The sequence below is a fragment of the Pleurodeles waltl genome, unplaced genomic scaffold (genome assembly GCF_031143425.1).
Source record: "Pleurodeles waltl isolate 20211129_DDA unplaced genomic scaffold, aPleWal1.hap1.20221129 scaffold_39, whole genome shotgun sequence".
Taxonomy (NCBI): Eukaryota; Metazoa; Chordata; class Amphibia; order Caudata; family Salamandridae; genus Pleurodeles; species Pleurodeles waltl.
Window position 1 is genome coordinate 9655810 of NW_027150097.1, and position 27547 is coordinate 9683356.

A 27547-nucleotide genomic window follows, 5' to 3' on the forward strand; every position below is an offset into this window, starting at 1 on the left:
GAAGTAGGCCCTGGATTTGACGGATCTGTTGTGAAAAAGAAGTGACTGCAGGCACAGAAGAGGATGTTCGAGAAACAGTAGTGAAAGTCCTCGGATGAAATCCATAAGTACAATAAAAGGGTGTGGCCTTGGTCGCACTATGTATTGTGTTGTTATAGGAGAACTCGGCAAGAGCAAGATATTCAGACCAATTGCTTTGTGTGGCATTACAGTAACATCTCAGATACTGCTGAAGTTCTTGATTTACTCGTTCAGTTTGCCCATTCGTTTGTGGATGGAAACCCGAGGATAAAGAAATCTCAATGTTAAAGAAGGCACAAAAGGCTCTCCAGAAACGTGATACATATTGAGGCCCTCTGTCCGAAATGACCTCTAGAGGAAGACCATGGAGGCGAAAAATATCTCGTAGAAAAAGGCGACTCATTTCTGGGGCCGTTGGTAGTTTCTTCAAGGCTGAAAAATGGGCCATCTTGGTGAATGAATCTACGGTTACCATGATTACTTGGTTACCAGAGGAAGTAGGTAGAGAGCATATGAAATCCGTGGATAGAGTACACCAAGGAGCGGAAGGAACCGGTAAAGGTCTTAATAAACCTGCCACCTTAGTTCGGGGTGTCTTAGTCTGGGCACAGACTGGGCATGCTGACACATAGGTTTCAGTGTCTGTCTTTAGCGAAGGCCACCAAAAAGATCGCTGAAGCAGTTCCTGGGTCTTCCTGATACCTCGATGACCGGCTATAGGAGAATCATGGCACATCTGCAGGGCTTCTGTCTGCACTTTCTTGGTAGGTAGGAAGAGAGCATGTTGATGATAGAAGTAGTTGTCCTTCTTCTGCAAAAAAGGAGTCACTTTATCCCATTCTGAAGCAGACAGAAACTGGTACTCGGATTGAACGCGTTCTTGAAAAGATTGAGTAGCTCCGATGATCCTGCTAGACTCAATAAGATGTGGAGAGGAGTTCTGGGCTATGTCAGGATATCTGCGGGATAAGGCATCTGCCACTAAATTCTGGGAACCAGGTATGTACGTGATCACGAAATCGTACTGGCTAAAGAAGAAAGCCCATCGAGCCTGACGACTGTTGCGACACTGAAAGCTCCGAAGACACTGGAGATTACGGTGATCAGTCCTAGCTTCAAAAGGCTCACTGGAACCCATCAGGAAATGCCTCCATTCCTTACAAGCTACTTTGAGAGCGAGTAGTTCTCGTTCCAGTACAGAATAATTTTGTTCAGCCTCTGATAGGATATGAGACAGATAAAAGATAGGATGTTCCAATCCATCACTGTCTTGCTTCTGCAGCAGAACTGCTCCAATAGCTCTGTCTGAGGCATCAGCACGACGATAAATTTCTTGGTATTGTCAGGATGACGCAACACGGGTGCTTGGGTAAAGGCTGTCTTTAATTCTTGAAACGCATGTTCAGCCTCCTTGGTCCAAATGAAACCCTTCTTCAGGTTCTCTTTCTTAATTGTTTGTGTTATGAAACTTTGTAGGTGGGCAAAGTTCTGAATAAACTGACGATAAAAGTTTGATAACCCAAGAAAACATTGCGTTTCTTTAATGTACGTTGGAGAAGGCCAATCTAATATGGCACTGACCTTGTCAGGATCCATGGATATTCCGTGTTGATTAATACAAAACCCGAGATACCTTACTTCAGATTTATGGAACTCACACTTCTCAGGTTTACAAAACAATTGTTTTTTCTTGAGTCTTTCCAGGACTTGCAGGACATGATCTACATGTTGCTCAGGATCACGGGAATATATCAGGATATCATCCAAATAAATGACTACATATTGATTGAGTACATCAGAGAACACTGAATCCATAAATCGTTGAAAAACAGAAGGGGCGTTGGTCAGTCCAAAGGGCATAACACAATACTCATAGTGCCCAAAAGGGGTACGGAAAGCAGTCTTCCATTCATCTCCTTCCTTGATCCGAAGGAGATGATAGGCACCCCGTAAGTCTAATTTAGTAAATATCTTGGCTCCTTGAATGGCATCCAGTATATCTCTAATTAAAGGCAGTGGATATCAATCCTTAATCGTTATTCTGTTGAGTTCACGAAAGTCCACACAAGGACGCAGATCCTTAGTCTTCTTTGGGACGAAGAAGAGAGGAGCCCCAGCGGGGGACGTGGAAGGAGCAATCAAACCGTTGTGTAAGTTGTCGTCTAAATATTCCCTTAGCACCTTCTTTTCTTGGTCTGTCAGAGAATACATTCGACCGAAGGGAACGACTTCATCAGGAATTAAAGTAATAGCACAGTCATAACTGTGATGAGGTGGCAAGTTAGAATTACTAGGTTTCTGAAAAATCCTGATATATTCCTGATAACAATCTGGAACCCCCTGGATAATATTGATAGAGTTAGTGTTATCCTTAGTTGACTGACAGGACCTTTTTGTAGTCCAATAAGAAGTAGTAGAATAACAATTCTGTTGACAAAATGAAGACGTTAGGGATATAGTTAGTGTTTCCCAATTGATATAAGGGTTGTGTCGGGCTAACCAGGGAATTCCGAAAATCATGATGTGATTTGGTGAGGCTATGAGATCAAAGGCAACGTGTTCTTGATGCCCCCCAAATGTCAAACAAAGAGTAGGAGTTGAGGCCACCACAGGTCCTGAGGTTAACGGAGAGCCATCCACTGTGTGAACCTGCTCAGGGGTTTCTTTAGGAATGCGGGGAATTCCTTTGCTCGTAGCCCAGGTCTCATCCAGATAGAGTCCACTGGCTCCACAATCAAGGAGAGCCAGAAGATGTTCTTCTTGATCTTGTGAACTTTGTAACTTGACCGAGAGGATAAACAGGGTGGACATGATTTCTTTGGAGGAACATATTGATGGTACTTCAGCTCCTCCCGTCTCCTTCCTCCTTACAGGGGACGGGAGCTGGTGTTTCCCGCAGGCCTTGATGGACGTACCGGACAACTACGGATCAGGTGGCCAGCCTTACCACAGTATAGGCAAAGTCCCCTTCGTCGTCGTTCCTCCCTTTCTGACTCCGTCAATGGCCCACGAACCAGATCTATCTGCATGGGCTCTTCATGGGGAGGTGGAGAGGCTTCAGATGGACTATCTTACGTTTGCCGACTGCTAGCACGGAAGGTACCGGGCTGGTATGGAGCTCTAGTTCAACGTCTTTCCATCTTGCGCTCTCGAAGTCTATACTCTATGTTCATAGATTGATCCATTAATTCTTTCAAAGAACAAGCTGGGGAAGAGTGTACAAGCTCATCTTTAATTTCTTCACCCAGGCCTCGGCGGAAAAGGGTTACGAAGGTGCGTTCTACCCAGGAGGTTTCAGCTGCCAGCTGTTTGAAGCGGGTTATATACTGCAGTACATCATGATTACCTTGCTGAATGTCACATAAGGCTTCTTCAGCTGCTGCTTCTACCCCAGGTCTCTCAAACATTTGTTTGAAAACTGTCAGGAAAGCGGAATAGTTAGCCAGGACTGGGTCATCTGCAGAAACCAGAGGAGTCACCCAAGCAAGCGCTGGACCAGACAAGGCGCTGATCAGATGGCCCACCTTAGTCTTATCCGAAGAAAACTGGAGTGGACGAAAGGCAAAGAAAACCGTCAGGGCGTCCAAAAATTCCTTCATCTTTAAAGGATCTCCGGAATATCGAGGAATAGTAGCAGATACGGGTGGTATGTCCATTGATCGGGAAGACAAGACCTGTCGTAGCGCAGTGTTCTCTGCCCGTAACTGTTGTAACTCTTGGGCTTGTTGTTGGACAGTCTGTAACATAGCTTGAGCATTTTCTGACACCTCTCCCTGTGGATCTTCCATGGCGCTCTCGCAACGCAGAATCTTTTGGCGTTGCAATCTGTCACGTACTGCGCTGGACTTCTCACCTCTGGACTTCGGATTTGCGAATACACCAAGTCTTCTACAGGTCCTGGATGTTCCCAGATAAGGGCGACCCCTTCTAGTAGCCACGGTGCCGCTTGACAGGCTACGCCAAAGCAGACCGTATCCTCCAGAAGGAGTCCCAGAGGGAAAAAACCCCAACACTGGGGAAAAAACCTCTAACAGGAACTCCTGAAGGAAAACAAGAAAAAACAGGACTTGACAACAGGAAACAAAAATAGGCAATATCCAAGGTACAAGGCAGGAAAAAAGGAACAGGCAAAAATATCCCAAGGCAAAAGCAGTAACAAAGAACAGGCAAAAATCTCCCAAGGCAAAAAAGCAGGAACAAAGAACAGGAGCGAACAGCACAACCAGAAGGAAGTGTTTGCAACGCAAGGAGGAACAAGACTGACTGACTTATATACTGAGAAAAGGGAAGTGACATCACAGGAAAGGGAAGTAACACCATCTTGGATTGGGAAAGGCCCATAGACCAGTATAGGAAAAAGGAAGTAGTATGAAAGAAAAACAGAGCATACTGGGACAAAAACACAAAGAAGACAAGATGGACACAATATGGATAGAGACAGGCAAAAGGCCCAACAAAAACCCACCACCAACAATAAAAGAAGAGAAAAGGCTACAAGTAACTGTAGCGCGACCGGGAGCGAAATATATGCTTCCCAGAAAGCATAGTAAAAAAACACGGAGAACGGCGCTCCGAATATCGGTAGCGTGTTCCGCCCGCCAGGACAGAAAGAGACGCCGCGTCAGAGCGCGGCGTTACACCATGTACTTTTGAAAAGAAATACATGTCTGCACTCACTCGTTCCCACAAACTTAGTATCAGTTCTGGATTGAGGGCTATAAACGCAAACATTTCCTACATGTTGAAAATCTAAAGCAAGCTTCCCTTATGTTTTAATCTCACTAAATGTATAATCATTTTTAAATGTCCTCTTCACTAACCCCTTCTCTATTTTCTCCTTCAATGCCTTTCTCCTGTCATCAGTTTGATCTAGAAAATATTTTTCTGCTGGTGAAAGCAGGCATGTCAAATTGTTGCAGTGTGCATACGTAGTGGCAAAAGCTAGTGTAGGCTCAAAGAAACCTCCTGCAATATCAATATATCTCTCTTTAGCTATGTTACTCAAGTGTGAATTAATCGGAACAAAAGAAAACACTAAATCTAAATTAGAGTAGAAATTATGTACGTACGCTTGGTTATAAAGCCTAGTTAGTAAAAGACTGCAATGAATTCCATATGTTAGTGGCAAGCTATAATAAGTGATTCCTTCCTGCACCGAAGAAGGAATCTGCGTGCAAACATAACATTCTCTCACATTCATGGTCTCAACATATTTATACAACAAGTAATCGAAAAAATTAGGAGAAAGATCTCCTTGTGAGTTGTCTAAATGTAAATATTTCTCATCCTTGTTAACCTTTTCTAACTTCGAAAGTGGAGTACTCTCCAAAGAACTGATGGAACTATTTGCAGGTGTATTATGAATGCTCATACTCACAATCAATAACAAACTTACTAGCACACATACAATTCCCAAACAAATACACATACATTTGTAACACCTATTTTTTTTACACAATTGTGATTGTTATCCATGACCTATATAGAATCAGAAAGTAGTACAAAAAGAAAAATATTTAGCTATGCAGCCAGAAATTAAAACAAAAAAATCTTCAATCTTCTTAGCAGTTATTTAAAGCAGCTTTTAGACTTTTCATCAGAACGCTGTCAAAAATCGGCTTAGCAGCTTGTCAAAAATCAATTTTCAAAGACTCTTTTAGTAGATCATAGTCTATTGGACAGTGATTATCACTTGTAGTATGTAATGTCTCTCTTGTTCAGTTGGTAATATAGTTTCAAATTTCAGTTAAAAAACAAATTCATCTTTCAAAATATTGATCTGAAATTTCATGATAAAAATAAAATACAAAAATTCACCTTGCCATTCATCTGTTGTCAAATACGGCCATTCATGACCTGAGTATCTTCGACTTGCAACTCACTTTCTTTTTGATCTCCAATTTGCACTTATTTCTTCTTCACTTAGATCGTCATCTGTATTTGCTCTTGTTTTTTTGTGTCTGGCTCTTCATTTATAGTTGATAGAACAGCTAAAAAAATCATATGTCAGCAGTTTGGGCCACTTGTCTTCTTTCACAGCTTTCTTTGACAGTGTAGTTTGCAAAACTGAACTTACAACTCTTCTGGATTCGGCAGGATTTTGACTTTGACTTAATGTACCTGCAACATTTGTTAATTCAGTAAGATTCAAATCTGCATGACTTTGATTCAACTAAACTCCATTCTTAGCTGTTTCGGGAACTGTAATTTGTTTCAACTGATCTTCCTAATAGTCTGCTTCTGAGAGAATCCTCCTCTGACTTGACTCTTCTGTTATATTTGCTGATGTTTGAGTAACTTCAGAAATCTCTATTTCATCTCTTAGACGTGTACCTGGATGTTCACCAGTTTGCACTGTCTCTGTTTCTGTCTCCACAATCTCTCTTCTTGCTCCTTGAGACTGTACAGTAGTTGTTGGTGCTTTCAACAATTCTTGTTCATCTTCGAGAGGATAGGGCACTTTTCGCATATGACTGGTATGTATCCTGTTCAGAATCCCAGCACACTTCACAGAAGTCATCATAACAAGTACGACCTAGTAAGGTCCCTTCCACCTAGGTTCCAGACAGGTTTATCTCACGTGCTTCTTGACGACCACCCCATCACCAGCTTGCAGACTGTGACACTGGTCTTGGGATGGCAGCACAGCTGTAGCTTCCACGTGGTGAGAGAAAGAGCGAACCATATCAGACAGACTCTTGCAATATTCCAGCACCATATCATCTGTTATATTCAAAAGAGCATTCGCAGGAACAGCTGGCAACCTCATTGCCGTACCCATGAGGATTTCATGAGGAGAAAGTCCAGTCTTTTTATCAGGTGTGTTTCTCATGCTCATCAGAACTAAAGGCAATGCATCTGACCACTTCAGGTTTGTAGATGCACACATTTTTGCAAGTTGTGCCTTCAGAGTACCTTTCATTTGCGCTACTAATCCAGAAGCCTCAGGCCGATAGCTACAATGCAACTTCTGCTCAATGTTTAAGGCTGAACATAGTAATTTAATCACCTCATTATTGAAGTGGCTTCCTCTGTCTGATTTTAAAGTGACTGGAAACTCGAATTGAGGAACTAACTCCATAAGTAAAAGCTTTGCTACTGTGATACTATTATTTCTACGTGTGAGATAAACTTCAGTCCAGTAACTAAAAATACATACATTCACCAACACATATCTCAGACCACCACACACAGGCATCTCAATAAAATCTATTTGCTTTTTGCTAAATGGACCTTCTGCTCTTCCAAAGTGACACAAATTGACAATTGTTCTTTTTCCCACATTCATTTGTTGGCATGTAACACATCTGTGACAAATTGCTTCAGCAACCCGTCTAAACATTGGATTGAACCAGGACTGTTTAAAAGTGCAAATCATTGCATCTCTGCCAATGTGTACTTGACCATGATAGTATTGTGCCATTTGCATCAGTAGACAGTTTGGCAAAACCACCTGCCCTTTATTTGAAACCCAAATGTCATCATTGTCGCTTTGAAAACAATTCAATTTTATCCAACCATTCTTTTCATCTTCAGAAACATTTTCTTGCAAACATTTGATTTCTTCCCATGTATCAATCACTGTTAATGTATAACTTGGGTTTACTTCATCTTCTTTCAATTCTTTTCATTCTTCATTAAAAGAGATGCAGTTCAACACGCAAAAGCTTGCAACCTGATCTGCATAAGTACTTCCCAATGAAAGAAAATCATTTAATTTCAGGTGTGCACTGCATTTAACCACAGCAATTCTCACGTAATTGTAGGGCTTGTAACAAATCATGAATTCTATCACCATTTCTAATTGGTGAGCCAGAAGAAGTCATGAAACCTCTCTGCGACGACAACTGACCAAAGTCATGAACTACTCCAAATTCATACTATCATGAAAATTGTAACTTTAACCCCTTCGCTGCCAGGCCCTTTCCCCCTCCTGTTCCAGGCCTTTTTTTGCCTATTTGGGGCAGTTCGCGCTTAGGCCCTCATAACTTTTTGTCCACATAAGCTAACCAAGCCAAATTTGCGTCCTTTTTTTCCAACATCCTAGGGATACTAGAGGTACCCAGACTTTGTGGGTTCCCCTGAAGGAGGCCAAGAAATTAGCCAAAATACAGTGAAAATTTCGTTTTTTTCAAACAAATGCGAAAAAGTGGCTGCAGAAGAAGGCTTGTGGTGTTTCCCCTGAAAATGGCATCAACAAAGGGTTTGCGGTGCTAAACTCACCAGCTTCAAAGCTTTCAGGAACAGGCAGACTTGAATCAGAAAACCCAATTTTTCAACACAAATTTGGCATTTTACTGGGACATACCCCATTTTTACAATTGTTTGTGCTTTCAGCCTCCTTCCAGTCAGTGACAGAAATGGGCATGAAACCAATGCTGGATCCCAGAAACCTAAACATTTCTGAAAAGGAGACAAAATTATGAATTCAGCAAGGGGTCATTTGTGTAGATCCTACAAGGGTTTTCTACAGAAAATAACAACTGTAAAAGATTTGTTTTGAAATTGAGGTGAAAAAAACATCACTTTTTCTCTACGTTTTACTCTGTAACTTTTTCCTGCAACGTCAGATTTTCGAAAGCAATATCCTGCTACGTCTGCTGGCCTCCTCTGGTTGCGGGGATATATAGGGCTTGTAGGTTCATCAAGAACCCTAGGTACCCAGAGCCAATAAATGAGCTGCACCCTGCAGTGCGTTTTCATTCTATACCGGGTATACAGCAATCAATTTGCTGAAATATAAAGAGTAAAAAATAGCTATCAAGAAAACCTTTGCATTTCCAAAAAGGGCACAAGATAAGGTGTTGAGGAGCAGTGGTTATTTGCACATCTCTGAATTTCGGGGTGACCATACTAGCATGTGAATTACAGGGCATTTCTCAAATAGATGTCTTTTTTACACACTCTCCTATATTTGGAAGGAAAAAATGTAGAGAAAGACAAGAGGCAATAACACTTGTTTTGCTAATCTATGTTCCCCCAAGTCTCCCGATAAAAATGATACCTCACTTGTGTGGGTAGGCCTAGCGCCTGCGACAGGAAACGCCCCAAAACGCAACGTGGACACATCCCATTTTTTTTAAAGAAAACAGAGGTGTTTTCTGCAAAGTACCTACCTGTAGATTTTGGCCTCTAGCTCAGCCGGCACCTAGGGAAACCTACCAAACCTGTGCATTTTTGAAAACTAGAGACCTAGGGGAATCTAAGGTGGGGTGACTAACGGGGCTCTGACCAGGTTCTGTTACCCAGAATCCTTTGCAAACCTCAAAATTTGGCTAAAAAGACACATGTTCCTCACATTTCTGTGATAGAAAGTTCTGGAATCTGAGAGGAGCCACAAATGTCCTGCCACCCAGCGTTCCCCCAAGTCTCCCGATAAAAATGATACCTCACTTGTGTGGGTAGGCTTGGCGCCCGCGACAGGAAATGCCCCAAAGCGCAACGTGGACACATCCCATTTTTTTTAAAGAAAACAGAGGTGTTTTTTGCAAAGTGCCTACCTGTAGATTTTGGCCTCTAGCTCAGCCGGCACCTAGGGACACCTACCAATCCTGTGCATTTTTGAAAACTAGAGACCTAGGGGAATCCAAGATGGGGTGACTTGTGGGGCTCTGACCAGGTTCTGTTACCCAGAATCCTTTGCAAACCTCAAAATTTGGCTAAAAAAACACATTTTCCTCACATTATGGTGACAGAAAGTTCTGGAATCTGAGAGGAGCCAAAAATTTCCTTCCACCCAGCGTTTCCCCGCGTCTCCCGATACAAATGATACCTCACTTGTGTGGGTAGGCCTAGCGCCCGCGACAGGAAATGCCCCAAAGCGCAACGTGGACACATCCCATTTTTTGAAAGAAAACAGAGGTGTTTTTTGCAAAGTGCCTACCTGTAGATTTTGGCCTCTAGCTCAGCCGGCACCTAGGGAAACCTACCAAACCTGTGCATTTTTTAAAACTAGAGACCTAGGGGAATCCAAGATGGGGTGACTTGTGGGGCTCTGACCAGGTTCTGTTACCCAGAATCCTTTGCAAACCTCAAAATTTGGCTAAACAAACACATGTTCCTCACATTTCTGTGGCAGAAAGTTCTGGAATCTGAGAGGAGACCCAAATTTCCTTCCACCCAGCTTCCCCCAAGTCTCCCAATAAAAATGATACCTCACTTCTGTGGGTAGGCCTAGCGTCCGTGACAGGAAATGCCCCAAAGCGCAACGTGGACACATCCCATTTTTTGAAAGAAAACAGAGGTGTTTTTTGCAAAGTGCCTAACTGTAGATTTTGGCCTCTAGCTCAGCCGGCACCCAGGGAAACCTACCAAACCTGTGCATTTTTGAAAACTAGAGACCTAGGGGAATCCAAGATGGGGTGACTTGTGGGGCTCTGACCAGGTTCTGTTACCCAGAATCCTTTGCAAACCTCAAAATTTGGCTAAAAAAACACCTTTTCCTCACATTATGGTGACAGAAATTTCTGGAATCTGAGAGGAGACACAAATTTCCTTCCACCCAGCGTTCACCCAAGTCTCCCGATAAAAATTATACCTCACTTGTGTGGGTAGGCCTAGCGCCCGCGACAGGAAATGCCCCAAAGCGCAACGTGGACACATCCCATTTTTTGAAAGAAAACAGAGGTATTTTTTGCAAAGTGCCTACCTGTAGATTTTGGCCTCTAGCTCAGCTGGCACCTAGGGAAACCTACCAAACCTGTGCATTTTTGAAAACTAGAGACCTAGGGGAATCCAGGATGGGGTGACTTGTGGGGCTCTGACCAGGTTCTGTTACCCAGAATCCTTTGCAAACCTCAAAATGTGGCTAAAAAAACACATTTTCCTCACATTATGGTGATAAAAAGTTCTGGAATCTGAGAGGAGACACAAATTTCCTGCCACCCAGCGTTCCCCCAAGTCTCCCGATAAAAATTATACCTCACTTGTGTGGGTAGGCCTAGCGCCCGCGACAGGAAATGCCCCAAAGCGCAACGTGGACACATCCCATTTTTTGACAGAAAACAGAGGTGTTTTTTGCAAAGTGCCTACCTGTAGATTTTGGCCTCTAGCTCAGCTGGCACCTAGGGAAACCTACCAAACCTGTGCATTTTTGAAAACTAGAGACCTAGGGGAATCCAGGTTGGGGTGACTTGTGGGGCTCTGACCAGGTTCTGTTACCCAGAATCCTTTGCAAACCTCAAAATTTGGCTAAAAAAACACATTTTCCTCACATTATGGTGATAGAAAGTTCTGGAATCTGAGAGGAGACACAAATTTCCTTCCACCCAGCGTTCCCCCAAGTCTCCCGCTAAAAATTATACCTCACTTGTGTGGGTAGGCCTAGCGCCCGCGACAGGAAATGCCCCAAAACGCAACGTGGACACATCCCATTTTTTTAAAGAAAACAGAGGTGTTTTTTGCAAAGTGCCTACCTATAGATTTTGGCCTCTAGCTCAGCTGGCACATAGGGAAACCTACCAAACCTGTGCATTTCTGACAACTAGAGACCTAGGGGAATCCAAGATGGGGTGACTTGTGGGGCTCTGACCAGGTTCTGTTACCCAGAATCCTTTGCAAACCTCAAAATGTGGCTAAAAAAACACATTTTCCTCACATTATGGTGACAGAAAGTTCTGGAATCTGAGAGGAGCCACAAATTTCCTGCCACCCAGCGTTCCCCCAATTCTCCCGATAAAAATGATACCTCACTTGTGTGGGTAGGCTTGGGGCCCGCGACAGGTAATGCCCCAAAGCGCAACGTGGACACATCCCATTTTTTGAAAGAAAACAGAGGTGTTTTTTGCAAAGTGCCTACCTGTAGATTTTGGCCTCTAGCTCAGCCGGCACCTAGGGAAACCTACCAAACCTGTGCATTTTTTAATACTAGAGACCTAGGGGAATCCAAGATGGGGTGACTTGTGGGGCTCTGACCAGGTTCTGTTACCCAGAATCCTTTGCAAACCTCAAAATTTGGCTAAAAAAACACATTTTCCTCACATTATGGTGATAGAAAGTTCTGGAATCTGAGAGGAGACACAAATTTCCTTCCACCCAGCGTTCCCCCAAGTCTCCCGCTAAAAATTATACCTCACTTGTGTGGGTAGGCCTAGCGCCCGCGACAGGAAATGCCCCAAAACGCAACGTGGACACATCCCATTTTTTTAAAGAAAACAGAGGTGTTTTTTGCAAAGTGCCTACCTATAGATTTTGGCCTCTAGCTCAGCTGGCACATAGGGAAACCTACCAAACCTGTGCATTTCTGACAACTAGAGACCTAGGGGAATCCAAGATGGGGTGACTTGTGGGGCTCTGACCAGGTTCTGTTACCCAGAATCCTTTGCAAACCTCAAAATGTGGCTAAAAAAACACATTTTCCTCACATTATGGTGACAGAAAGTTCTGGAATCTGAGAGGAGCCACAAATTTCCTGCCACCCAGCGTTCCCCCAATTCTCCCGATAAAAATGATACCTCACTTCTGTGGGTAGGCCTAGCGTCCGTGACAGGAAATGCCCCAAAGCGCAACGTGGACACATCCCATTTTTTGAAAGAAAACAGAGGTGTTTTTTGCAAAGTGCCTAACTGTAGATTTTGGCCTCTAGCTCAGCCGGCACCCAGGGAAACCTACCAAACCTGTGCATTTTTGAAAACTAGAGACCTAGGGGAATCCAAGATGGGGTGACTTGTGGGGCTCTGACCAGGTTCTGTTACCCAGAATCCTTTGCAAACCTCAAAATTTGGCTAAAAAAACACATTTTCCTCACATTATGGTGACAGAAATTTCTGGAATCTGAGAGGAGACACAAATTTCCTTCCACCCAGCGTTCACCCAAGTCTCCCGATAAAAATTATACCTCACTTGTGTGGGTAGGCCTAGCGCCCGCGACAGGAAATGCCCCAAAGCGCAACGTGGACACATCCCATTTTTTTAAAGAAAACAGAGGTATTTTTTGCAAAGTGCCTACCTGTAGATTTTGGCCTCTAGCTCAGCTGGCACCTAGGGAAACCTACCAAACCTGTGCATTTTGGAAAACTAGAGACCTAGGGGAATCCAGGATGGGGTGACTTGTGGGGCTCTGACCAGGTTCTGTTACCCAGAATCCTTTGCAAACCTCAAAATGTGGCTAAAAAAACACATTTTCCTCACATTATGGTGATAAAAAGTTCTGGAATCTGAGAGGAGACACAAATTTCCTGCCACCCAGCGTTCCCCCAAGTCTCCCGATAAAAATTATACCTCACTTGTGTGGGTAGGCCTAGCGCCCGCGACAGGAAATGCCCCAAAGCGCAACGTGGACACATCCCATTTTTTGACAGAAAACAGAGGTGTTTTTTGCAAAGTGCCTACCTGTAGATTTTGGCCTCTAGCTCAGCTGGCACCTAGGGAAACCTACCAAACCTGTGCATTTTTGAAAACTAGAGACCTAGGGGAATCCAGGTTGGGGTGACTTGTGGGGCTCTGACCAGGTTCTGTTACCCAGAATCCTTTGCAAACCTCAAAATTTGGCTAAAAAAACACATTTTCCTCACATTATGGTGATAGAAAGTTCTGGAATCTGAGAGGAGACACAAATTTCCTTCCACCCAGCGTTCCCCCAAGTCTCCCGCTAAAAATTATACCTCACTTGTGTGGGTAGGCCTAGCGCCCGCGACAGGAAATGCCCCAAAACGCAACGTGGACACATCCCATTTTTTTAAAGAAAACAGAGGTGTTTTTTGCAAAGTGCCTACCTATAGATTTTGGCCTCTAGCTCAGCTGGCACATAGGGAAACCTACCAAACCTGTGCATTTCTGACAACTAGAGACCTAGGGGAATCCAAGATGGGGTGACTTGTGGGGCTCTGACCAGGTTCTGTTACCCAGAATCCTTTGCAAACCTCAAAATGTGGCTAAAAAAACACATTTTCCTCACATTATGGTGACAGAAAGTTCTGGAATCTGAGAGGAGCCACAAATTTCCTGCCACCCAGCGTTCCCCCAATTCTCCCGATAAAAATGATACCTCACTTGTGTGGGTAGGCTTGGGGCCCGCGACAGGTAATGCCCCAAAGCGCAACGTGGACACATCCCATTTTTTGAAAGAAAACAGAGGTGTTTTTTGCAAAGTGCCTACCTGTAGATTTTGGCCTCTAGCTCAGCCGGCACCTAGGGAAACCTACCAAACCTGTGCATTTTTTAATACTAGAGACCTAGGGGAATCCAAGATGGGGTGACTTGTGGGGCTCTGACCAGGTTCTGTTACCCAGAATCCTTTGCAAACCTCAAAATTTGGCTAAAAAAACACATTTTCCTCACATCATGGTGACAGAAAGTTCTGGAATCTGAGAGGAGACACAAATTTCCTTCCACCCAGCGTTCCCCCAAGTCTCCCGATAAAAATTATACCTCACTTGTTTGGGTAGGCCTAGCGCCCGCGACAGGAAATGCCCCAAAGCGCAACGTGGACACATCCCATTTTTTGAAAGAAAACAGAGGTGTTTTTTGCAAAGTGCCTACCTGTAGATTTTGGCCTCTAGCTCCGCTGGCACCTAGGGAAACCTACCAAACCTGTGCATTTTTGAAAACTAGAGACCTAGGGGAATCCAGGATGGGGTGACTTGTGGGGCTCTGACCAGGTTCTGTTACCCAGAATCCTTTGCAAACCTCAAAATGTGGCTAAAAAAACACATTTTCCTCACATTATGGTGATAAAAAGTTCTGGAATCTGAGAGGAGACACAAATTTCCTGCCACCCAGCGTTCCCCCAAGTCTCCCAATAAAAATGATACCTCACTTGTGTGGGTAGGCCTAGCGCCTGCGACAGGAAATGCCCCAAAACGCAACATGGACACATCCCATTTTTTGACAGAAAACAGAGGTGTTTTTTGCAAAGTGCCTACCTGTAGATTTTGGCCTCTAGCTCAGCTGGCACCTAGGGAAACCTACCAAACCTGTGCATTTTTGAAAACTAGAGACCTAGGGGAATCCAGGATGGGGTGACTTGTGGGGCTCTGACCAGGTTCTGTTACCCAGAATCCTTTGCAAACCTCAAAATTTGGCTAAAAAATCACATTTTCCTCACATTATGGTGACAGAAAGTTCTGGAATCTGAGAGGAGCCACAAATTTCCTTCCACCCAGCGTTCCCCCAAGTCTCCCGATAAAAATGATACCTCACTTGTGTGGGTAGGCTTGGGGCCTGCGACAGGAAATGCCCCAAAGCGCAACGTGGACACATCCCATTTTTTTAAAGAAAACAGAGGTGTTTTTTGCAAAGTGCCTACCTGTAGATTTTGGCCTCTAGCTCAGCCGGCACCTAGGGAAACCTACCAAACCTGTGCATTTTTTAAAACTAGAGACCTAGGGGTATCCGAGATGGGGTGACTTGTGGGGCTCTGACCAGGTTCTGTTACCCAGAATCCTTTGCAAACCTCAAAATTTGGCTAAACAAACACATGTTCCTCACATTTCTGTGGCAGAAAGTTCTGGAATCTGAGAGGAGACACAAATTTCCATCCACCCAGCGTTCCCCCAAGTCTCCCAATAAAAATGATACCTCACTTGTGTGGGTAGGCCTAGAGCCTGCGACAGGAAATGCCCCAAAACGCAACGTGGACACATCCCAATTTTTTACAGAAAACAGAGGTGTTTTTTGCAAAGTGCCTACCTGTAGATTTTGGCCTCTAGCTCAGCTGGCACCTAGGGAAACCTACCAAACCTGTGCATTTTCGAAAACTAGAGACCTAGGGGAATCCAGGATGGGGTGACTTGTGGGGCTCTGACCAGGTTCTGTTACCCAGAATCCTTTGCAAACCTCAAAATGTGGCTAAAAAAACACATTTTCCTCACATTATGGTGATAAAAAGTTCTGGAATCTGAGAGGAGACACAAATTTCCTGCCACCCAGCGTTCCCCCAAGTCTCCCAATAAAAATGATACCTCACTTGTGTGGGTAGGCCTAGCGCCTGCGACAGGAAATGCCCCAAAACGCAACGTGGACACATCCCATTTTTTGACAGAAAACAGAGGTGTTTTTTGCAAAGTGCCTACCTGTAGATTTTGGCCTCTAGCTCAGCTGGCACCTAGGGAAACCTACCAAACCTGTGCATTTTTGAAAACTAGAGACCTAGGGGAATCCAGGATGGGGTGACTTGTGGGGCTCTGACCAGGTTCTGTTACCCAGAATCCTTTGCAAACCTCAAAATTTGGCTAAAAAATCACATTTTCCTCACATTATGGTGACAGAAAGTTCTGGAATCTGAGAGGAGCCACAAATTTCCTTCCACCCAGCGTTCCCCCAAGTCTCCCGATAAAAATGATACCTCACTTGTGTGGGTAGGCTTGGGGCCTGCGACAGGAAATGCCCCAAAGCGCAACGTGGACACATCCCATTTTTTGAAAGAAAACAGAGGTGTTTTTTGCAAAGTGCCTACCTGTAGATTTTGGCCTCTAGCTCAGCCGGCACCTAGGGAAACCTACCAAACCTGTGCATTTTTTAAAACTAGAGACCTAGGGGTATCCGAGATGGGGTGACTTGTGGGGCTCTGACCAGGTTCTGTTACCCAGAATCCTTTGCAAACCTCAAAATTTGGCTAAACAAACACATGTTCCTCACATTTCTGTGGCAGAAAGTTCTGGAATCTGAGAGGAGACACAAATTTCCATCCACCCAGCGTTCCCCCAAGTCTCCCAATAAAAATGATACCTCACTTGTGTGGGTAGGCCTAGAGCCTGCGACAGGAAATGCCCCAAAACGCAACGTGGACACATCCCAATTTTTGACAGAAAACAGAGGTGTTTTTTGCAAAGTGCCTACCTGTAGATTTTGGCCTCTAGCTCAGCTGGCACCTAGGGAAACCTACCAAACCTGTGCATTTTCGAAAACTAGAGACCTAGGGGAATCCAGGACGGGGTGACTTGTGGGGCTCTGACCAGGTTCTGTTACCCAGAATCCTTTGCAAACCTCCAAATTTGGCTAAAAAACCCACATTTTCCTCACATTATGGTGACAGAAAGTTCTGGAATCTGAGAGGAGCCACAAATTTCCTGCCACCCAGCGTTCCCCCAAGTCTCCCGATAAAAATGATACCTCACTTGTGTGGGTAGGCTCGGCGCCCGCGACAGGAAATGCCCCAAAGCGCAACGTGGACACATCCCAATTTTTTGAAAGAAAACAGAGGTGTTTTTTGCAAAGTGCCTACCTGTAGATTTTGGCCTCTAGCTCAGCCGGCACCTAGGGAAACCTACCAAACCTGTGCATTTTTGAAAACTAGAGACCTAGGGGAATCCAAGATGGGGTGAATTGTGGGGCTCTGACCAGGTTCTGTTACCCAGAATCCTTTGCAAACCTCAAAATTTGGCTAAAAAAACACATGTTCCTCACATTTCTGTGACAGAAAGTTCTGGAATCTGAGAGTAGCCACAAATTTCCTTCCACCCAGCGTTTCCCCACGTCTCCCGATAAAAATGATACCTCACTTGTGTGGGTAGGCCTAGCGTCCGTGACAGGAAATGCCCCAAAGCGCAACGTGGACACATCCCATTTTTTGAAAGAAAACAGAGGTGTTTTTTGCAAAGTGCCTAACTGTAGATTTTGGCCTCTAGCTCAGCCGGCACCCAGGGAAACCTACCAAACCTGTGCATTTTTTAAAACTAGAGACCTAGGGGAATCCAAGATGGGGTGACTTGTGGGGCTCTGACCAGGTTCTTTTACCCAGAATCCTTTGCAAACCTCAAAATATGGCTAAAAAAACACATTTTCCTCACATCATGGTGACAGAAAGTTCTGGAATCTGAGAGGAGACACAAATTTCCTTCCACCCAGCGTTCCCCCAAGTCTCCCGATAAAAATTATACCTCACTTGTTTGGGTAGGCCTAGCGCCCGCGACAGGAAATGCCCCAAAGCGCAACGTGGACACATCCCATTTTTTGAAAGAAAACAGAGGTGTTTTTTGCAAAGTGCCTACCTGTAGATTTTGGCCTCTAGCTCAGCTGGCACCTAGGGAAACCTACCAAACCTGTGCATTTTTGAAAACTAGAGACCTAGGGGAATCCAGGTTGGGGTGACTTGTGGGGCTCTGACCAGGTTCTGTTACCCAGAATCCTTTGCAAACCTCAAAATTTGGCTAAAAAAACACATTTTCCTCACATTATGGTGATAGAAAGTTCTGGAATCTGAGAGGAGACACAAATTTCCTTCCACCCAGCGTTCCCCCAAGTCTCCCGCTAAAAATTATACCTCACTTGTGTGGGTAGGCCTAGCGCCCGCGACAGGAAATGCCCCAAAGCGCAACGTGGACACATCCCATTTTTTTAAAGAAAACAGAGGTGTTTTTTGCAAAGTGCCTACCTATAGATTTTGGCCTCTAGCTCAGCTGGCACATAGGGAAACCTACCAAACCTGTGCATTTCTGACAACTAGAGACCTAGGGGAATCCAAGATGGGGTGACTTGTGGGGCTCTGACCAGGTTCTGTTACCCAGAATCCTTTGCAAACCTCAAAATGTGGCTAAAAAAACACATTTTCCTCACATTATGGTGACAGAAAGTTCTGGAATCTGAGAGGAGCCACAAATTTCCTGCCACCCAGCGTTCCCCCAATTCTCCCGATAAAAATGATACCTCACTTGTGTGGGTAGGCTTGGGGCCCGCGACAGGTAATGCCCCAAAGCGCAACGTGGACACATCCCATTTTTTGAAAGAAAACAGAGGTGTTTTTTGCAAAGTGCCTACCTGTAGATTTTGGCCTCTAGCTCAGCCGGCACCTAGGGAAACCTACCAAACCTGTGCATTTTTTAATACTAGAGACCTAGGGGAATCCAAGATGGGGTGACTTGTGGGGCTCTGACCAGGTTCTGTTACCCAGAATCCTTTGCAAACCTCAAAATTTGGCTAAAAAAACACATTTTCCTCACATCATGGTGACAGAAAGTACTGGAATCTGAGAGGAGACACAAATTTCGTTCCACCCAGCGTTCCCCCAAGTCTCCCGATAAAAATTATACCTCACTTGTTTGGGTAGGCCTAGCGCCCGCGACAGGAAATGCCCCAAAGCGCAACGTGGACACATCCCATTTTTTGAAAGAAAACAGAGGTGTTTTTTGCAAAGTGCCTACCTGTAGATTTTGGCCTCTAGCTCCGCTGGCACCTAGGGAAACCTACCAAACCTGTGCATTTTTGAAAACTAGAGACCTAGGGGAATCCAGGATGGGGTGACTTGTGGGGCTCTGACCAGGTTCTGTTACCCAGAATCCTTTGCAAACCTCAAAATGTGGCTAAAAAAACACATTTTCCTCACATTATGGTGATAAAAAGTTCTGGAATCTGAGAGGAGACACAAATTTCCTTCCACCCAGCGTTCCCCCAAGTCTCCCGCTAAAAATGATACCTCACTTGTGTGGGTAGGCCTAGCGCCCGCGACAGGAAATGCCCCAAAGCGCAACGTGGACACATCCCATTTTTTTAAAGAAAACAGAGGTGTTTTTTGCAAAGTGCCTACCTATAGATTTTGGCCTCTAGCTCAGCTGGCACATAGGGAAACCTACCAAACCTGTGCATTTCTCAAAACTAGAGACCTAGGGGAATCCAAGATGGGGTGACTTGTGGGGCTCTGACCAGGTTCTGTTACCCAGAATCCTTTGCAAACCTCAAAATGTGGCTAAAAAAACACATTTTCCTCACATTATGGTGACAGAAAGTTCTGGAATCTTAAAGGAGCCACAAATTTCCTGCCACCCAGCGTTCCCCCAATTCTCCCGATAAAAATGATACCTCACTTGTGTGGGTAGGCTTGGGGCCCGCGACAGGTAATGCCCCAAAGCGCAACGTGGACACATCCCATTTTTTGAAAGAAAACAGAGGTGTTTTTTGCAAAGTGCCTACCTGTAGATTTTGGCCTCTAGCTCAGCCGGCACCTAGGGAAACCTACCAAACCTGTGCATTTTTTAATACTAGAGACCTAGGGGAATCCAAGATGGGGTGACTTGTGGGGCTCTGACCAGGTTCTGTTACCCAGAATCCTTTGCAAACCTCAAAATTTGGCTAAAAAAACACATTTTCCTCACATCATGGTGACAGAAAGTTCTGGAATCTGAGAGGAGACACAAATTTCCTTCCACCCAGCGTTCCCCCAAGTCTCCCGATAAAAATTATACCTCACTTGTTTGGGTAGGCCTAGCGCCCGCGACAGGAAATGCCCCAAAGCGCAACGTGGACACATCCCATTTTTTGAAAGAAAACAGAGGTGTTTTTTGCAAAGTGCCTACCTGTAGATTTTGGCCTCTAGCTCCGCTGGCACCTAGGGAAACCTACCAAACCTGTGCATTTTTGAAAACTAGAGACCTAGGGGAATCCAGGATGGGGTGACTTGTGGGGCTCTGACCAGGTTCTGTTACCCAGAATCCTTTGCAAACCTCAAAATGTGGCTAAAAAAACACATTTTCCTCACATTATGGTGATAAAAAGTTCTGGAATCTGAGAGGAGACACAAATTTCCTTCCACCCAGCGTTCCCCCAAGTCTCCCGCTAAAAATTATACCTCACTTGTGTGGGTAGGCCTAGCGCCCGCGACAGGAAATGCCCCAAAGCGCAACGTGGACACATCCCATTTTTTTAAAGAAAACAGAGGTGTTTTTTGCAAAGTGCCTACCTATAGATTTTGGCCTCTAGCTCAGCTGGCACATAGGGAAACCTACCAAACCTGTGCATTTCTCAAAACTAGAGACCTAGGGGAATCCAAGATGGGGTGACTTGTGGGGCTCTGACCAGGTTCTGTTACCCAGAATCCTTTGCAAACCTCAAAATGTGGCTAAAAAAACACATTTTCCTCACATTATGGTGACAGAAAGTTCTGGAATCTTAAAGGAGCCACAAATTTCCTGCCACCCAGCGTTCCCCCAATTCTCCCGATAAAAATGATACCTCACTTGTGTGGGTAGGCTTGGGGCCCGCGACAGGTAATGCCCCAAAGCGCAACGTGGACACATCCCATTTTTTGAAAGAAAACAGAGGTGTTTTTTGCAAAGTGCCTACCTGTAGATTTTGGCCTCTAGCTCAGCCGGCACCTAGGGAAACCTACCAAACCTGTGCATTTTTTAAAACTAGAGACCTAGGGGAATCCAAGATGGGGTGACTTGTGGGGCTCTGACCAGGTTCTGTTACCCAGAATCCTTTGCAAACCTCAAAATTTGGCTAAACAAACACATGTTCCTCACATTTCTGAGGCAGAAAGTTCTGGAATCTGAGAGGAGACACAAATTTCCTTCCACCCAGCGTTCCCCCAAGTCTCCCAATAAAAATGATACCTCACTTGTGTGGGTAGGCCTAGCGCCTGCGACAGGAAATGCCCCAACACGCAACATGGACACATCCCATTTTTTGACAGAAAACAGAGGTGTTTTTTGCAAAGTGCCTACCTGTAGATTTTGGCCTCTAGCTCAGCTGGCACCTAGGGAAACCTACCAAACCTGTGCATTTTTGAAAACTAGAGACCTAGGGGAATCCAGGATGGGGTGACTTGTGGGGCTCTGACCAGGTTCTGTTACCCAGAATCCTTTGCAAACCTCAAAATTTGGCTAAAAAAACACATTTTCCTCACATTATGGTGACAGAAAGTTCTGGAATCTGAGAGGAGCCACAAATTTCCTGCCACCCAGCGTTCCCCCAAGCCTCCCGATAAAAATGATACCTCACTTGTGTGGGTAGGCCTAGAGCCTGCGACAGGAAATGCCCCAAAACGCAACGTGGACACATCCCAATTTTTTACAGAAAACAGAGGTGTTTTTTGCAAAGTGCCTACCTGTAGATTTTGGCCTCTAGCTCAGCTGGCACCTAGGGAAACCTACCAAACCTGTGCATTTTCGAAAACTAGAGACCTAGGGGAATCCAGGATGGGGTGACTTGTGGGGCTCTGACCAGGTTCTGTTACCCAGAATCCTTTGCAAACCTCCAAATTTGGCTAAAAAAACCACATTTTCCTCACATTATGGTGACAGAAAGTTCTGGAATCTGAGGAGAGCCACAAATTTCCTGCCACCCAGCGTTCCCCCAAGTCTCCCGATAAAAATGATATCTCACTTGTGTGGGTAGGCTCGGCGCCCGCGACAGGAAATGCCCCAAAGCGCAACGTGGACACATCCCAATTTTTTGAAAGAAAACAGAGGTGTTTTTTGCAAAGTGCCTACCTGTAGATTTTGGCCTCTAGCTCAGCCGGCACCTAGGGAAACCTACCAAACCTGTGCATTTTTGAAAACTAGAGACCTAGGGGAATCCAAGATGGGGTGAATTGTGGGGCTCTGACCAGGTTCTGTTACCCAGAATCCTTTGCAAACCTCAAAATTTGGCTAAAAAAACACATGTTCCTCACATTTCTGTGACAGAAAGTTCTGGAATCTGAGAGTAGCCACAAATTTCCTTCCACCCAGCGTTTCCCCACGTCTCCCGATAAAAATGATACCTCACTTGTGTGGGTAGGCCTAGCGTCCGTGACAGGAAATGCCCCAAAGCGCAACGTGGACACATCCCATTTTTTGAAAGAAAACAGAGGTGTTTTTTGCAAAGTGCCTAACTGTAGATTTTGGCCTCTAGCTCAGCCGGCACCCAGGGAAACCTACCAAACCTGTGCATTTTTTAAAACTAGAGACCTAGGGGAATCCAAGATGGGGTGACTTGTGGGGCTCTGACCAGGTTCTGTTACCCAGAATCCTTTGCAAACCTCTAAATTTGGCTAAAAAAACACATTTTCCTCACATCATGGTGACAGAAAGTTCTGGAATCTGAGAGGAGACACAAATTTCCTTCCACCCAGCGTTCCCCCAAGTCTCCCGATAAAAATTATACCTCACTTGTTTGGGTAGGCCTAGCGCCCGCGACAGGAAATGCCCCAAAGCGCAACGTGGACACATCCCATTTTTTGAAAGAAAACAGAGGTGTTTTTTGCAAAGTGCCTACCTGTAGATTTTGGCCTCTAGCTCAGCTGGCACCTAGGGAAACCTACCAAACCTGTGCATTTTTGAAAACTAGAGACCTAGAGGAATCCAGGATGGGGTGACTTGTGGGGCTCTGACCAGGTTCTGTTACCCAGAATCCTTTGCAAACCTCAAAATTTGGCTAAAAAAACACATTTTCCTCACATTATGGTGATAGAAAGTTCTGGAATCTGAGAGGAGACACAAATTTCCTTCCACCCAGCGTTCCCCAAGTCTCCCGCTAAAAATTATACCTCACTTGTGTGGGTAGGCCTAGCGCCCGCGACAGGAAATGCCCCAAAGCGCAACCTGGACACATCCCATTTTTTTAAAGAAAACAGAGGTGTTTTTTGCAAAGTGCCTACCTATAGATTTTGGCCTCTAGCTCAGCTGGCACATAGGGAAACCTACCAAACCTGTGCATTTCTGACAACTAGAGACCTAGGGGAATCCAAGATGGGGTGACTTGTGGGGCTCTGACCAGGTTCTGTTACCCAGAATCCTTTGCAAACCTCAAAATGTGGCTAAAAAAACACATTTTCCTCACATTATGGTGACAGAAAGTTCTGGAATCTGAGAGGAGCCACAAATTTCCTGCCACCCAGCGTTCCCCCAATTCTCCCGATAAAAATGATACCTCACTTGTGTGGGTAGGCTTGGGGCCCGCGACAGGTAATGCCCCAAAGCGCAACGTGGACACATCCCATTTTTTGAAAGAAAACAGAGGTGTTTTTTGCAAAGTGCCTACCTGTAGATTTTGGCCTCTAGCTCAGCCGGCACCTAGGGAAACCTACCAAACCTGTGCATTTTTTAATACTAGAGACCTAGGGGAATCCAAGATGGGGTGACTTGTGGGGCTCTGACCAGGTTCTGTTACCCAGAATCCTTTGCAAACCTCAAAATTTGGCTAAAAAAACACATTTTCCTCACATCATGGTGACAGAAAGTTCTGGAATCTGAGAGGAGACACAAATTTCCTTCCACCCAGCGTTCCCCCAAGTCTCCCGATAAAAATGATACCTCACTTGTTTGGGTAGGCCTAGCGCCCGCGACAGGAAATGCCCCAAAGCGCAACGTGGACACATCCCATTTTTTGAAAGAAAACAGAGGTGTTTTTTGCAAAGTGCCTACCTGTAGATTTTGGCCTCTAGCTCCGCTGGCACCTAGGGAAACCTACCAAACCTGTGCATTTTTGAAAACTAGAGACCTAGGGGAATCCAGGATGGGGTGACTTGTGGGGCTCTGACCAGGTTCTGTTACCCAGAATCCTTTGCAAACCTCAAAATTTGGCTAAAAAAACACATTTTCCTCACATTATGGTGATAGAAAGTTCTGGAATCTGAGAGGAGACACAAATTTCCTTCCACCCAGCGTTCCCCCAAGTCTCCCGCTAAAAATTATACCTCACTTGTGTGGGTAGGCCTAGCGCCCGCGACAGGAAATGCCCCAAAGCGCAACGTGGACACATCCCATTTTTTTAAAGAAAACAGAGGTGTTTTTTGCAAAGTGCCTACCTATAGATTTTGGCCTCTAGCTCAGCTGGCACATAGGGAAACCTACCAAACCTGTGCATTTCTGAAAACTAGAGACCTAGGGGAATCCAAGATGGGGTGACTTGTGGGGCTCTGACCAGGTTCTGTTACCCAGAATCCTTTGCAAACCTCAAAATGTGGCTAAAAAAACACATTTTCCTCACATTATGGTGACAGAAAGTTCTAGAATCTGAGAGGAGCCACAAATTTCCTGCCACCCAGCGTTCCCCCAATTCTCCCAATAAAAATGATACCTCACTTGTGTGGGTAGGCCTAGCGCCTGCGACAGGAAATGCCCCAAAACGCAACATGGACACATCCCATTTTTTGACAGAAAACAGAGGTGTTTTTTGCAAAGTGCCTACCTGTAGATTTTGGCCTCTAGCTCAGCTGGCACCTAGGGAAACCTACCAAACCTGTGCATTTTTGAAAACTAGAGACCTAGGGGAATCCAGGACGGGGTGACTTGTGGGGCTCTGACCAGGTTCTGTTACCCAGAATCCTTTGCAAACCTCAAAATTTGGCTAAAAAAACACATTTTCCTCACATTATGGTGACAGAAAGTTCTGGAATCTGAGAGGAGCCACAAATTTCCTGCCACCCAGCGTTCCCCCAAGTCTCCCGCTAAAAATTATACCTCACTTGTGTGGGTAGGCCTAGCGCCCGCGACAGGAAATGCCCCAAAGCGCAACGTGGACACATCCCATTTTTTTAAAGAAAACAGAGGTGTTTTTTGCAAAGTGCCTACCTATAGATTTTGGCCTCTAGCTCAGCTGGCACATAGGGAAACCTACCAAACCTGTGCATTTCTGACAACTAGAGACCTAGGGGAATCCAAGATGGGGTGACTTGTGGGGCTCTGACCAGGTTCTGTTACCCAGAATCCTTTGCAAACCTCAAAATGTGGCTAAAAAAACACATTTTCCTCACATTATGGTGACAGAAAGTTCTGGAATCTGAGAGGAGCCACAAATTTCCTGCCACCCAGCGTTCCCCCAATTCTCCCGATAAAAATGATACCTCACTTGTGTGGGTAGGCTTGGGGCCCGCGACAGGTAATGCCCCAAAGCGCAACGTGGACACATCCCATTTTTTGAAAGAAAACAGAGGTGTTTTTTGCAAAGTGCCTACCTGTAGATTTTGGCCTCTAGCTCAGCCGGCACCTAGGGAAACCTACCAAACCTGTGCATTTTTTAATACTAGAGACCTAGGGGAATCCAAGATGGGGTGACTTGTGGGGCTCTGACCAGGTTCTGTTACCCAGAATCCTTTGCAAACCTCAAAATTTGGCTAAAAAAACACATTTTCCTCACATCATGGTGACAGAAAGTTCTGGAATCTGAGAGGAGACACAAATTTCCTTCCACCCAGCGTTCCCCCAAGTCTCCCAATAAAAATGATACCTCACTTCTGTGGGTAGGCCTAGCGTCCGTGACAGGAAATGCCCCAAAGCGCAACGTGGACACATCCCATTTTTTGAAAGAAAACAGAGGTGTTTTTTGCAAAGTGCCTAACTGTAGATTTTGGCCTCTAGCTCAGCCGGCACCCAGGGAAACCTACCAAACCTGTGCATTTATGAAAACTAGAGACCTAGGGGAATCCAAGATGGGGTGACTTGTGGGGCTCTGACCAGGTTCTGTTACCCAGAATCCTTTGCAAACCTCAGAATTTGGCTAAAAAAACACATTTTCCTCACATTATGGTGACAGAAATTTCTGGAATCTGAGAGGAGACACAAATTTCCTTCCACCCAGTGTTCACCCAAGTCTCCCGATAAAAATTATACCTCACTTGTGTGGGTAGGCCTAGCGCCCACGACAGGAAATTCCCCAAAGCGCAACGTGGACACATCCCATTTTTTTAAAGAAAACAGAGGTGTTTTTTGCAAAGTGCCTACCTGTAGATTTTGGCCTCTAGCTCAGCTGGCACCTAGGGAAACCTACCAAACCTGTGCATTTTTGAAAACTAGAGACCTAGGGGAATCCAGGATGGGGTGACTTGTGGGGCTCTGACCAGGTTCTGTTACCCAGAATCCTTTGCAAACCTCAAAATTTGGCTAAAAAAACACATTTTCCTCACATTATGGTGATAGAAAGTTCTGGAATCTGAGAGGAGACACAAATTTCCTTCCACCCAGCGTTCCCCCAAGTCTCCCGCTAAAAATTATACCTCACTTGTGTGGGTAGGCCTAGCGCCCGCGACAGGAAATGCCCCAAAGCGCAACGTGGACACATCCCATTTTTTTAAAGAAAACAGAGGTGTTTTTTGCAAAGTGCCTACCTATAGATTTTGGCCTCTAGCTCAGCCGGCACCTAGGGAAACCTACCAAACCTGTGCATTTTTGAAAACTAGAGACCTAGGGGAATCCAAGATGGGGTGAATTGTGGGGCTCTGACCAGGTTCTGTTACCCAGAATCCTTTGCAAACCTCAAAATTTGGCTAAAAAAACACATGTTCCTCACATTTCTGTGACAGAAAGTTCTGGAATCTGAGAGTAGCCACAAATTTCCTTCCACCCAGCGTTTCCCCACGTCTCCCGATAAAAATGATACCTCACTTGTGTGGGTAGGCCTAGCGTCCGTGACAGGAAATGCCCCAAAGCGCAACGTGGACACATCCCATTTTTTGAAAGAAAACAGAGGTGTTTTTTGCAAAGTGCCTAACTGTAGATTTTGGCCTCTAGCTCAGCCGGCACCCAGGGAAACCTACCAAACCTGTGCATTTTTTAAAACTAGAGACCTAGGGGAATCCAAGATGGGGTGACTTGTGGGGCTCTGACCAGGTTCTGTTACCCAGAATCCTTTGCAAACCTCAAAATTTGGCTAAAAAAACACATTTTCCTCACATCATGGTGACAGAAAGTTCTGGAATCTGAGAGGAGACACAAATTTCCTTCCACCCAGCGTTCCCCCAAGTCTCCCGATAAAAATTATACCTCACTTGTTTGGGTAGGCCTAGCGCCCGCGACAGGAAATGCCCCAAAGCGCAACGTGGACACATCCCATTTTTTGAAAGAAAACAGAGGTGTTTTTTGCAAAGTGCCTACCTGTAGATTTTGGCCTCTAGCTC

General features: G+C 45.1%; 1 protein-coding gene across 1 annotated transcript in view; it reads right to left on the reverse strand.

Moving 5' to 3' along the window:
* Positions 1-6592: 6592 nt before the first annotated feature.
* Positions 6593-27547, reverse strand: part of LOC138276471 (uncharacterized) — a 119275-nt gene continuing 98320 nt past the window's right edge. The window contains exon 4 of the mRNA XM_069219197.1: positions 6593-6744. Coding sequence (XP_069075298.1) covers positions 6593-6744 — 152 coding nt within the window. The remainder of the gene's footprint in view (positions 6745-27547) is intronic.